Source organism: Ptiloglossa arizonensis, chromosome 5 (genome assembly GCF_051014685.1).
Source record: "Ptiloglossa arizonensis isolate GNS036 chromosome 5, iyPtiAriz1_principal, whole genome shotgun sequence".
NCBI classification, from domain to species: Eukaryota; Metazoa; Arthropoda; class Insecta; order Hymenoptera; family Colletidae; genus Ptiloglossa; species Ptiloglossa arizonensis.
In genome coordinates, this window is record NC_135052.1 from 12449242 (window position 1) to 12461940 (window position 12699).

The following is a 12699-nucleotide window of genomic DNA, read 5'->3' on the forward strand; positions in this document are numbered from 1 at the left end:
CTCCCATTGTGCTCACTCATGAAAGCGTTCTGAACCAACAATCTACCTCCACCAGTGCCCCTCAGCAATCGAGAAGCGCGGGTTACTTACTTGTTGAAGGGCCCATGTATAGAAACAAATTTTTTGTTGTGAAATAAGTAATATTTTTAGAACAGAGAATACTTATTACATTTCGTTTTAGATTTGTTGGTTGAATTCATCAGTAAGTCTTATCTAGCAGATTCTGCCTTAGACGCTATTGATCGTTTAAATAGTTTCCAATTATGTACTTATTAGTTTATCAATATTGAATTAGTTTTAACAGACTATTCAAACGATTAATAGCGTCACATCTAAGGTAGGACTGCTAGAAAGCTTTATCGATGAACTCAATTAGTAAATCCGGAAACAAAATTGCTTCTTATGCCAAAATATTAACATTACCTAATCGCCCATTGAAAATATAAAAGTATACAAATTTGAGGTCTGAGCCAAAAATCTCCGGTTAGCCTCCTTTATAATAGGATCTGATCTCCACGTATTAAGCTATATGTATCTCGAATCATTTCACAATCGCATATTTTGTGACCAGTGTAATTAAATTATTTAGAAAAAAGTAAGAGAAAGATCCGAGTGCCCACTACTACTTGTATCGTTTGCTTTCATTTCGTTCTCTCCCCTCCATCCATCTTTCCTTCTCCTCACGTGTTGCAGATCCACTCCTCCGACCTCAATCCTCTTTCTCTGTCGTCGCATAACATCGTCGACCTTACAAGGAAAACAAACACGAGGAACACCGTCTTCGAGGGCGGTTTCTTCGCAATGAAGATGGTTGCAGAAGCGATTAAACGATTACTCGTCGCATGGGTTACGCTCTACCGATACGACCATTCAAGGTAAACGTGGGTGACCTGTTTTTTATTTCTGCCTTGGTCACCAGTGTTGCGAAAAGCGGACATTACGTAATTGGTGGCAATAATCTTTATATTTTAATTTATGGAAACAACTAAACACTCATTTACTAACAAATTCATAAATAATATATATCAGATTTTCGTCAACATCGTCCATTCCTAACGTTAAATGTTGTATACTAGTGAATTCCTGTACAATGTAAGGGATTTAAGATATTCATTTCTGAGAAAACCTCTGGATCATGATAAAGTGAACACCCAATATATAAAGTGCAGCATTAAAAGCCAATATTACACGAAAATGAAGTTCGAGAAACTTTAATTACATGTATTAGGGATTCAAAGGGTTTAGATTCCAAGGTTAAAGGAGATTCTTAAGGATTAACGCAAAAATTTGAGCTTTTGAAAGTAAAATATAAATTTCGATAAGTGCTTGATTTTTTCGTATAATACGTTAAAGGTTGATCCCGCGTATTTAAGGGATAGACAGAGGGCGCAAAACGTGGGGATGTTTACGAAGGAAGAAAGCTTGTGAAGCGAAACGACCGCGAACGCTATGAAAAAACATTGTCTCTCTTCGACCACGGTAAACGACAAGGGGCAACATGGTTTATAAATTGTTTACGCTCGTACGACGAGTCGTAAATGCACGTTTACGAGATTCACCTCTCGAAAGTTGGCATAATAATCACCGTAACGTTCGCGGACCTAACCTCGAACAATGACACTTATTCCCCGCGTTCTTGATGGAGATCAAAGAAAAACTCTCTCACCTTGAATCGTGAACTTAGATTTCTCGGTATTGTCACAGTATATCGTGCGGCTAGGCATATTACGTTTCCCTGTACTATTTCGTCCGAGTAATTAGAGACCGATCGGCCTCCATGTTCTAGTTTACGTAAGCGTCTGGCACCGTGTTTTTAATGTAAATAAAACATTAAGATAAGAAGTACAAACGTTTATGATCGTGTCACTGTACGACAGTCGAAAGCTTTAAAAATGCAATGAGCATATGTTTGTGAAACGCTCTTATCAGACGTTTCCTTTATAAACGCGTATTCCGCGTAACGGTAGCATGTCCCGAAGTCCGTAATTTATAAAAATTTATGCTTTTATTTTTAAATATAGGAGCAGCATAGCTTGGAGTTAGACCGGCTCACTGAGGAGAACGAAGCTCTTCGTGCAAGACTTAGAGATGTTGCACATTCTCCATTGTCAGATTCGGAGAAACAACAGCTACTTCTGGATGCATCAAGATTGCATAATTCTGCACCGGCATCAATAGCAATTCCTCAAGATGAAGGTTCTACGCCTGTCACAGCTGTACCCCAGGACAGTGCTCAGTGCACCACACCGGATTGGGACAAACATTCTTCCAGTTCAGTATCAGAAGTTTCTGTCGCATGTCTGCAGGATAGAATTTTGCAAATGGAAGAAACGCATTATTCAACAAATGAAGAGTTACAGGCAACGATACAAGAATTAAGCGATTTACAAGTATGGTTATTAATATTTATTATAAAATATAAATATTAAGTAATAGTATAAAATGTTGATTTCATTTCTCTTCATAGGCACAGCTTACAGAATTACAGGCTGACAATGAAAGGTTAACAGAAGAGAAAGATGTGCTTCTGGAGTCACTGTGCAGGCAAACGGAGAAGCTTGAAGATTCACGATCCAAGGTCGATACGTTACAAGGTCTGCTTTTAAGGGAGGAACAGCCTCAGGAATCTTCTAAAGGGTACAACACGGAGAGAGAGCAAAAATTAGTAGACCTTTTAAAAGTATATATTTCTAACATCGCGATAGAAGTTATCAATACAAGTGCAACTAATTATTGATTAAATTAACTAATTATAGAGTGCGCAAGAGGAGCGAGAATCTTTACTACAGAAACAAGAAGAATTATCGTCCGAACTAAAAGGTTTACGAGCGGCCGCTGAAGTCAGTGCGGCAGAAACTGAACGATTAACGAAATGCGTACACCTACTCGAATCGACGGTAGATGCGACGAACATTGAAAGAAAACAGCTGGATATGGAATTGGCAGAAGCCAGGCAGGAGGGTGCGAATCGAAGCATAGAGATTAGTAGGTTAGCCACGTTACTAGAAAATGCTCGAGCCAAAATCGAAGAGCTGGAGCAATCGCGGCAGGTGGAAAACAAAAGCGAGGCAGATGAACTTCTAGATGCAGCCAGGAGAGAAAAAGACACTTTAGAGACGCAAGCAGCAGCTCTCCAAGAACAGTTGGCGCGCTCGCATTGCGATCACGATCGTCTTAGAGATCAATACTCGCAACTTCAAGAAGAATACAAAGTATGTACCAGTTTATAAAAATGTGACGGATTTATGAAAGAAATGGGATATTAAATCGTTTTGTTTTATCTTTTAGGTAGCGCGCAATAATGCAAAGTCTGCTATTGACGATCTGGAATATAGATTAAATCAGTTGAAAGACGAACGATTATCGGTGAGCACAGAACTCCAACTCGTACGGGACTCCCTGGCGGAATTGCAGGCGCAATGTCAGAGGCATCTGGAAGATAAAAGGGAACTGAAGGCTGCATTAAACGAAGCACAACGAAGAGAACGCGACGCCCAAACACGCCAGTACGAATTGGAACGCGCTTTGGCCGAGGAACGTAAGCTGAGGCAAGAGGAGGTTGCTGAATGGGAGCAATTTCAGACGGACTTACTAATGACCGTGCGAGTTGCGAACGACTTTAAAACAGAAGCCCAAAGCGAGTTGGAACGTGTCGTCATGGAGAACAAAGTGCAACGCGATAAACTTAGAGCCCTAGAAGCACAGCTCGATAAACTTAATAAAGGTAAGTAAAATATTTTTAAAACTAATCGTTCTGTATGAATTTTGTCGTTAATGCAGAAGAATGACAATCGTCAAACTTTTAATATATATATAGTATATTGTATACATAAATGTAGACACGGTAAATTAGGGAAGCGTTCAGTATATTAGAAAAGCGATTCCAGTTTAAATTAGTTTCTTTTTTTAACGATACACAAAGGACCCGAAGCATTATTAATACAATAAATGTTATCTGTTTTTCAATTTCATTCGGATATCAGGCAGCACTCCAGTCCCCCAATGTAAGACATTCGGTAGCTCGACTGGAAATAGTCGCAAACCTGCGAACAATGTATTGAAACGCGGTCGTACTATCATTAAGAGGCGGCACGAAACGAAGAAAGGCGCATTGCGGACTAATATGTTGAAAACAACAACCCGACGGGATCCGTGTCAAACAGAAAACGTAAACCTTCTATCCTCAAAAGATGGCGGTGATTCAGTCGTTTCGGAAGAATTAAATTTAATGCTTCTGCACGGAGACGCAGAATCAGGTGATGATAATAATGAGCTATGTCCCAAGGAACCTATTAAATTAGATGACAAACTGATTTCTGGTGTGGAAGTCGAGTTTTGTCCCACTTTTGATCCGGATACGTTAAATTTAGGCGAGAAAATCGATGTGCCCGCGTTGAAGGTTGACATGTTAGAATCAACTAATGTTACTTCTGAAAATTCATATCTACAAAATAGACAATTATCGATTGAATCAGATGACACTGATGAAAAATCGTTAAGTAAAAAAACTTGTGATTGTGAAGAAGTCACAGATTCAAATAAATTGCTCGAGTACGTCCCAAATGTTTTTGCTTCTAAGAAAAATATAGACGCAAAATCGTCTTTGTTAAAGGACATAAAAGGCATTCAAAACATTGGAATGGATTCGTATGGTATCAACATCTCGAATAGTCGATTTTATGTTCCTAAAAATTATCTCTTCTCTGGAATGGAAAATTCGATGGATGATTTAAAGTTTGAGGTTGATCCAGGAATGAGGAAGGTGTTGCAAGAATGTACTCAAGCGAATGGCAATGCGGAATATTCTCAAATAAGTATCATACCGGAATCTCAAAATGAGCCAAAATTAGAAAGGGACAAAGAGAATTTGTCCAACGAATTAGATATAACTTTGAAATTAGAGGATGAACATAACGATTATTTTCTTAACAAAAAACGTAGATTATTTTTAAAGAAAAATGAATCCAAATTTGGCAGTAAAATCGTCGACTCCCTTTTGGACAATACCACTCGTAAGCAGAATGTTTCCAGTTCTGCTTTAACAAATAACCGTTTTTCTACCTCTTTGGATAATATCAATTTTAGTACAACTACTCATTCCATTGATATTGATAATAAACCAAAAAAGAAGGAGATGTTGATTAATGATTGTGATAATATTAAACAAAGTGCCATACAGTATAGAGATAAAAATGACTCCTTATATTCAAGACCACAAAGCGTTCCAACTGAGTCATGTTTGTTTAAAAAATCGGAAGATTCGGACCATTTAAATCTAAAAAAGACAAACTCAGAAAATAGTAGGAAGGAAACTAATCAAAAGAATATAGCCACTTATGTGGAGAAACATAGTACATATCCAATTCTGTCTTCTTTGGAAAATTTGCCTGAATCTGCACTTGATACTTTATTAACACCAGTGGCTTCTCGACTTGCATCAAAAGAACCTACAAATTCAAACTTGAAAGATAGTATTCGACCACTCGATTCATTAAATTCGTCTACATATACGCAAAAGACGTCCAGTGAAGCCTTAAAATTTGACAATGAATTGCAGGAGTCGAGAAAAAATTTAACCCTTTGCGAAGCAAATCGACTAAAGCGTATAAAATTTTTAAACATGAATTTATCTCAATCTGAATCGAATATAGATGAACAACCCAAAATAAATGGTTCCATCAATGCAGATCAAAAGAGGTCACTGGAAAGTGAACTTACAACCCTAAACTCAGATTTTAAGATTGGTCAAAGCGTTAGTGACTCCACGTTCACATGCAAGGATGGAGCACTGATAGGGAGGACATCGTCTTTAAGAGAGAAATTTGAAACGATCATAGAAGACGTGGAACTGAGACCAGGCCGGCAAATAGGTACAATATGCGACCGTAAGTCGCCAGTAGTGTGGAAACGTGAATTGCTTGTATTGCAGAGTTCAACCCCCCATTGTCTGTCCTGGTTTCTTACTCTAGCGAAAAACACAGAAATCTCGTACACCCTTCTCGTTGCCTAGCCTCAATCATTCTTCTAGGCCCTACTTTTACCTTTCACGTTGTTTCAATTAATCAGTACCGGCTTACACCACGTTCTCTAGTGTTGTCTTTATCCTGGAATTTGTTTTATGTTTTGTCCTTTATTGAATTGTACATTCGTACAAAGTAAATGTATATAGAAACGGGTGACTCTACGTTAAGAATTGGAAACAAGTAATAATCATAAGTTTTTCTAGAATTTTCTTTTTATTGTTATATTTGTGCTTTCTTTTATATGTAAACATAGTGCTTATTGCTTTTTTTCTGTTTGTTTTACTTGAGATAAAATATGGACGATGCAAGTAATCTTTTCTCGTTTTTACAGCAAACCAGAAGGTGATACAGCAACCGCCACAAAGACCTGCAAGCACTCCAACTGATACTCAACAGTGTGTATTGACCAGTGTGCAACAAGAAATTGCTGCGCGTCGCAAAGCCAATATTTCTCGTCAAGATTCGAGACTATCTGTAAAATGCTTGATAGAGAGCATAGAAAATGCCACTAAACAAGCAAAAGCGGGTGGGTATAAATTTTATCTTGTATCGACATATTTCATACGATCTTTCGATGATAATAAGTTATTATATCGTTTATAAATAGGACCGGGAAGTCGCAGCAGTTCCACGTCCTCTCTTAATTCCATTGGAACGAATGATATAATGACATTAAAGGCTCCGCTCAGAGACCAACAGCAGATCAATAACTTAATCTGTACGGCGAATTCAACAAATAACAATAAAACTCAAGCTGCAATAACAAGAAAGCCGTTGTCAGGTAACTTTTATTTTAACTAAAAAGCTTGCAGTGCCTGAATGAAGCTATGACCAATCATGACCAATACTCTTGTTATATAAATACGAATGGGTTTATTGTTGGAGTAATTTACACACCGCTTATCTACTGTTTTAAAATCGTATTCGATGCAAACGTTACTTGCGAATTTCTCTGACACGCACGCACGCACGCTGTACGCTTGACAAATTCAACACGGTGAATCAAAGCATCACACTTAGTCACGTTCTTCCAATGATTAACGCAGAGACAAAGTCAACACCTGTGGTATTAAGCCCAGGTGAGCTGCTGGATTCTGCTGCTCTGAATGCCAAGGCGATCGACTTTGTGCGTCGCAACAGCGTGACGGACTTGTCGGAACGCAAAGATCCTCTTTGTGGCTTGATTAAGAACGGAGGCTCGAAACGAAACGCTTTGCTCAAATGGTGTCAGAACAAAACGTTAGGCTACCGGAATATCGACATAACGAATTTTAGTAGCTCTTGGAACGATGGATTGGCGCTCTGCGCCATCCTTCATTCCTACCTTCCACACAAGGTACCCTATGACACATTGACACAAGCAGAGAAACGAAGAAATTTTTCCATCGCTTTCTCTGCTGCCGAGAGTGTTGGAATACCTACCACACTGGTAAGTTTCGCATTTCTCATAACGCTCACCCAAATGTGTTAACCGAATCCACTCTGAAATAGAATGTTAAATGGACAATTTGTTTCATTCACAGAACATAGGCGAAATGTGTCAATTGGAGCGACCCGATTGGCAACAAGTCATGACATATGTGACCAGTATTTACAAACACTTTGAAACGTAATTTTGGTTCGGTGTCCTCGTATCACCGAGGCGGGTTCTCTCCACTGAATGCCCTTAAAACTTTTCGCGAGAGTGAATAAGAACAAGATCATCTAGTCAACCAAATTCTATAGGACAAAATTTCGCAAGGACTATTTCGTGGATTTCCAAGGATCGCTGGATCAACACTGCCTGCATCTAACCGCTTGTATATGATCGCGAGTGTCTCGAAGTACCCAGAATTCGATGGAAAACTAAACACCAAATGGAATTGCTTTTCACTATGAGACTGAATGTTTGTATACACGTGCATATATAGTAAGAATGGGGACAAAGAAATAAGGCAGGGACTTAGAAGTCGCAACCTTCTACGTAATACGGAAAAAGAAAATGCGAACAAATGTATGCGAGACTTACGGAGTCCTTTGTGTGTGAATATGTATGCTTCAGTGCCTCCTTGGCAAAGCCAACGTATTATTGTGCAAGAGAGGTTTTTACATCGTGATCTTGCATCTTTGTAACGAAACAAGTGTCGAATATTTCCGTTCCTTGTACTGTGAGTATTTTTGTACTTGTATTATTTTTCGAGAAACTTTTGTAAAGTTTACGAACGATGTACAGAACGAAGCGCCTTAATTTAAAATACCTAATTTATTGTATTAGTCATGTTTAGTACACTATGAAGCTGAGCAGCAAATTATATTGGAGAACGTCGTTTGTGTTCTGCATTTTGAGATAGTAAGGAACGAACGAATAAGGATTAAGTTCTCTGTGATATAGCGAGATAGCCCCAAAACAGAGATAAAAACGTTATCGTTATTGCTCTTATTATTATTACGATTATTATTAGAATTATTACTACTACTATTAATATCATCCTCATCGTCATTGTTGTACCATTGTAGACAATATGCTGTCTGACATAAAACAATAAACTTGCCTAATACTATTTAAAATCCTTAGTTCTAAAGAATATCCTTGTATAATAGGAAATGGGATTTTGTTTATTTATACTTCTATCTTGGTAGATATGTATAAATATAATTCTTAGATAGGAAGTAAGAAACAGTTTTAATAGCCTTAAAAGTATTTACAGTTCGCATATAATATTTACAATTATCGGTTTTGCAGTAAAAATTAATTCTCAATGTTTTTATAACTGTACTTGTGTACATAGTGTCACTTTTATTTTAAATGATCTATTCATTCTTTTCTTTATCACGATTCACTTACATCCATCTTATCCTGATCTTTTTCTCCCGAATAATACTCATTAGCTGGTTCAACTATTTTATCAGTATCTTGTACATTTTGTCTAGAGTCTGGATCTGGTTCTGGTTGTCTCTCTTCCTCGGGTGGCAGTGCGTCGCATGGAACATCTTGCATTTGAACACTTGGAGAATGTTGTATCATTTTTAAATTATCATACACATGTCTTGTAATAGCTTCTAAATATTGTTTACTATTCGCGTTATCCTGTCTGGTTACAACATCTGGGTGTAACGTGAAATCTGGTGCAAAATACTCCAAATATTCAGTATAAGGCAGTTCATTGCTGATTTGTTCGTCAACAAGTAAAGAGGTTTCATAAGTCCAGCAACGTGCAACATTACGTAGTGTATATCCACCACCCCCTACAGTAAGTAGTGGTATATTTAGGTCTCTCACAAATTTTACACATTCTCCATGGCCTTTTGTACTCAAGCTAAAGCACCCAAGACGATCATTTGCAAGAGAATCAGCTCCACATTGTAAAACTATTGCCGTTGGCTGAAAGAATTCCATTACATGTGATATAACAGGTTTGAATACTTGAACATAAGATCCATCGTCAATACCCTCCTTTAATGGTACATTAACAGAGTAGTATCTTCCACTCTCTGCTCCTATTTCATACATGTCTCCTGTACCAGGAAAGAAATAGTTTCCATATTTGTGGAAAGATACAGTCATCACTCTGTCTGTCAAGTAAAATGCTTCTTGAACTCCATCTCCATGGTGAACATCTATGTCTATGTAAAGAACTCTGGCATGATATTTCAACAGCTCTAAAATTGCTATAACAATATCATTAATGTAACAAAAACCAGAAGCCTCAAATTTCTTTGCATGATGCAGTCCACCGCTCCAATTGATAGCAATGTCACAGCAATTATTATTTAACTTGGTAGCTCCTTCCAAGGAAGCACCAGTATACATAGAACAAAAGTCGAAAAGTCCTTCGAAAACAGGACAATCATCCCCCACATTGAAGTGGCTAAGGTACTTTGTGTATCCTTGTAGATTCTGTGGCGTCACTCTTTGTAGAAATTCCACATACTCATCTGAATGAAAACGACACATGTCATGAGTGCTGGCACGATATGGTCGATAGATTTGCATCTTCTTGTGTAAACCATAATTAAGTACTAGACTGTGAATCACTGCAAGCCTGTGAGGCTTCATTGGATGTCCAGGTCCATAATGAAAGTTTCCAACATCTGGATTGTAGAAGTATGATACTTTTTTATTGTAACTCATTTTGAGGTTAGAATATATGTTTCAAGGTATATAAATGCAAACATATAATATAAAAGAATGCCTTTGCAATCGATACATCTACAGAGCCATTGTACGGTACAAAGCAATTTAAAATTTAGTTTTCTTTTTTGGTTTTGTTAGATGCTTAATTCCTGTTTCCTAGATGTCAGCGTTTACTCAACAATATTAATGTATTTTTTTTTAAATGAACCGTTCCATAGTAGAAAATATAACGAATTAATTATACATTCAATTCCCATTGAGTAAACAAACAACGAAACGGTATTTCAAAATGATCGTAACAGTTCAAATAGGATTCTTCAAACTTTTGCTTTGATAGATTTTTACCGCCATCTGGAGAGATGCTTTTGACATTCCTGATGTTTAAAAAATTACAAACCACTTACTTTACATTTTGTTTGAGTTTTTTCGGAATTATACTCAATTCAAACTTCCTTTAAATAAATATTATTGAGTTTATTAATGATATTGATATCTCAGTGTAACATATAATTCGAACTTTTCAAATTGATGATATTTACAGAATATATTTATTTCAAACTTTACCCAACTTTAATTCATAAGCTTTTATGTAGTATTTGAAATCTTATTGTGTTTCCGTTTATTATTTAAAATACTACTGCAAATAATTCAAAGTTTATTTTTTTAAGTTTTTAAATTTTTAATTCTTTCTAAGTCAGATTTTTACACGATGAATTCACAACTGAATAAAAATCGATACTACACGTCGAAAAATCAAATTAAAAAAAATATATTCGTCAAATATAATTTTCATTAAACAAGAAGTTTTCTTATACGATGTATTCAACAACGTATTAGATGCCAAAATAAACACAGTAATTTACATTAATTCACACAGTGCTTTTTAAATGGAAACTGCGCTAAATTGATCACATACGCCGCGGCCATTCTTGTTTTCTGAATGCTGGCGGTTGGCAACGACGCTCTTCCAACGTATTCCGAGGGATGAAGAGAATTTCTCAGATTCTACATTACTTATCCGTAGTATATTAGTTAACGTTCTAGAAATCAGCAATAGTGAGTGGTTTACGTATCGAGAAAGAAAAATAAAGTTAAGAAGCATGCGACCGGATTCGCGTAGTGTCTCGTTTACGTTTCACCGGGAAGTTCTGAGTGTCAAAAATTCACCGGAGATAACGAAGGACTCGAAGAATTTAAGACGACGTCTTCAAGATCGTTTCGAAAAAGAGAAGTCCAGTGACTCGTGCAAAGAGAAATCGTCGAAGGACAAGCAAGCAGGCGATCGAAGTTGGAACAATTTATCACTTGGAAATATGTCAGCGGATTCTAGACGCGCACTACGGAGCGGAGCTGAGAAATTGTCCAAAACCATATCTTCTATGCGTACAACTTTTGGGACCATCTCTCAGGTCAGACAGAACGATTAAGAAACAAAATATCAGCTGAGAATATAACGCCTTAAGTTTTATGTTAATATTTTCTTTACCTGTGATCTAGAAATTTAAAAGTTCAACACGCAGACGGCAAAGATTGGAAGAGCAGCAATCGCCAAATAGTATGTGCAAGATGCAGACTCCACAAACACGCTCTCGTCAACTTTTAGGACGAACACCGACAAAACTTTATAGTCCTTTTGGCATTGAATCACCCAGGCACGCATGGGATAAAGAAAATAATGAAACACCAGTACACACACCTGCAGGAGTCAACACACGATATATCCAATGCAGGCCATTTCGTTTTACAAGAAAAGGATTCTCTATGTTGAGATAAAATCTTCCTATTTTTTTTTTTTTAAGATATACAGAATGATCTCTTCACTTCCTAGCAACGCATTCAAGATTGCGTGTCTTGTGCAACTTATAATTGAATTATTTATTCGAATTTTCATTAAGGTAGTGATTGATACCAATATGATTATTATGATTATTATGACATATTACCTATAATATTGAGCCGCTTTATATGTACATGCAATGTATAATGTATTTATACAGTTTTATACGTATTTATATCAGTAATTATTATTAATTCAATATGAAATAAAGAAGCAGGACAAGGAACTTAATGGATGAAACTATGCAGGCATTTGATCTGAAAACATGTTTAATATTGGTCATTATTTTTAGTTGAATCATAGAAACAGTTAAAACAGATACTGATATTTTTTCAGGTTTTTACTTATGTTGGAGTAATGTTAAATTTTACATCATTATTTAACACAGCTGTACCCATTCTGTTCTTCCATTAGATTGATTAGATGTTACAAATATGCTAAGGAAATTTCTAGTTCAGCTTGATGTTTTGAGAAATTTTATAACTTTAATATACAAATAAAACTCATATGTAAACTATATTTATTAATTCAAAAAGTTTTATTGATATTTTTATCACAAGATAGCGTTAACAGGTCTTTTTTCCTCTTATATTACATATGGCCTTTTTTATGTTAAAATTACCGATATTTTTAACAATATTTTAATAATTAGAGTCAATGCAAAATGTATAAACACAAATTATAATAAAAAAGATTCTACTAAACTGATCCAAATGTATATATAC

At 36.5% G+C, this 12699-nt stretch overlaps 3 protein-coding genes across 9 annotated transcripts in view; 2 read left to right on the forward strand and 1 right to left on the reverse strand.

Annotated features, from left to right (window-relative positions):
- The window catches only part of LOC143146525 (uncharacterized), a 45797-nt gene extending 37233 nt beyond the window's left edge, over positions 1-8564 (forward strand). For 4 of the 7 annotated variants that reach the window (XM_076310840.1, XM_076310841.1, XM_076310838.1 and 1 more), the window contains 9 exons: positions 2022-2390; positions 2468-2680; positions 2757-3212; positions 3289-3724; positions 3984-5885; positions 6355-6549; positions 6631-6804; positions 7070-7452; positions 7547-8564. In XM_076310840.1, coding sequence (XP_076166955.1) covers positions 2022-2390; positions 2468-2680; positions 2757-3212; positions 3289-3724; positions 3984-5885; positions 6355-6549; positions 6631-6804; positions 7070-7452; positions 7547-7636 — 4218 coding nt within the window. In that variant the 3' untranslated portion in view covers positions 7637-8564. Of the gene's footprint in view, positions 1-687; positions 876-1410; positions 1480-2021; positions 2391-2467; positions 2681-2756; positions 3213-3288; positions 3725-3983; positions 5886-6354; positions 6550-6630; positions 6805-7069; positions 7453-7546 lie in introns of those variants that run through there. The other 3 variants (XM_076310842.1, XM_076310843.1, XM_076310837.1) reach the window with 3 other exon arrangements.
- Positions 8565-8678: 114 nt separating this feature from the next.
- Hdac3 (histone deacetylase 3) lies at positions 8679-10431 on the reverse strand. The gene has a single exon (XM_076311347.1). The coding sequence runs from the start codon at positions 10132-10134 to the stop codon at positions 8833-8835; it is 1302 nt and encodes a 433-aa protein (XP_076167462.1). The 5' UTR covers positions 10135-10431; the 3' UTR covers positions 8679-8832.
- Positions 10432-11072: 641 nt separating this feature from the next.
- On the forward strand, positions 11073-12469 carry LOC143146993 (uncharacterized). Its single transcript, XM_076311771.1, has 2 exons — positions 11073-11546; positions 11635-12469. Exons 1-2 carry the CDS (start codon positions 11238-11240, stop codon positions 11908-11910), a joined length of 585 nt encoding a protein of 194 aa, XP_076167886.1. The 5' UTR covers positions 11073-11237; the 3' UTR covers positions 11911-12469.
- The last annotated feature ends 230 nt before the right edge of the window (positions 12470-12699 follow it).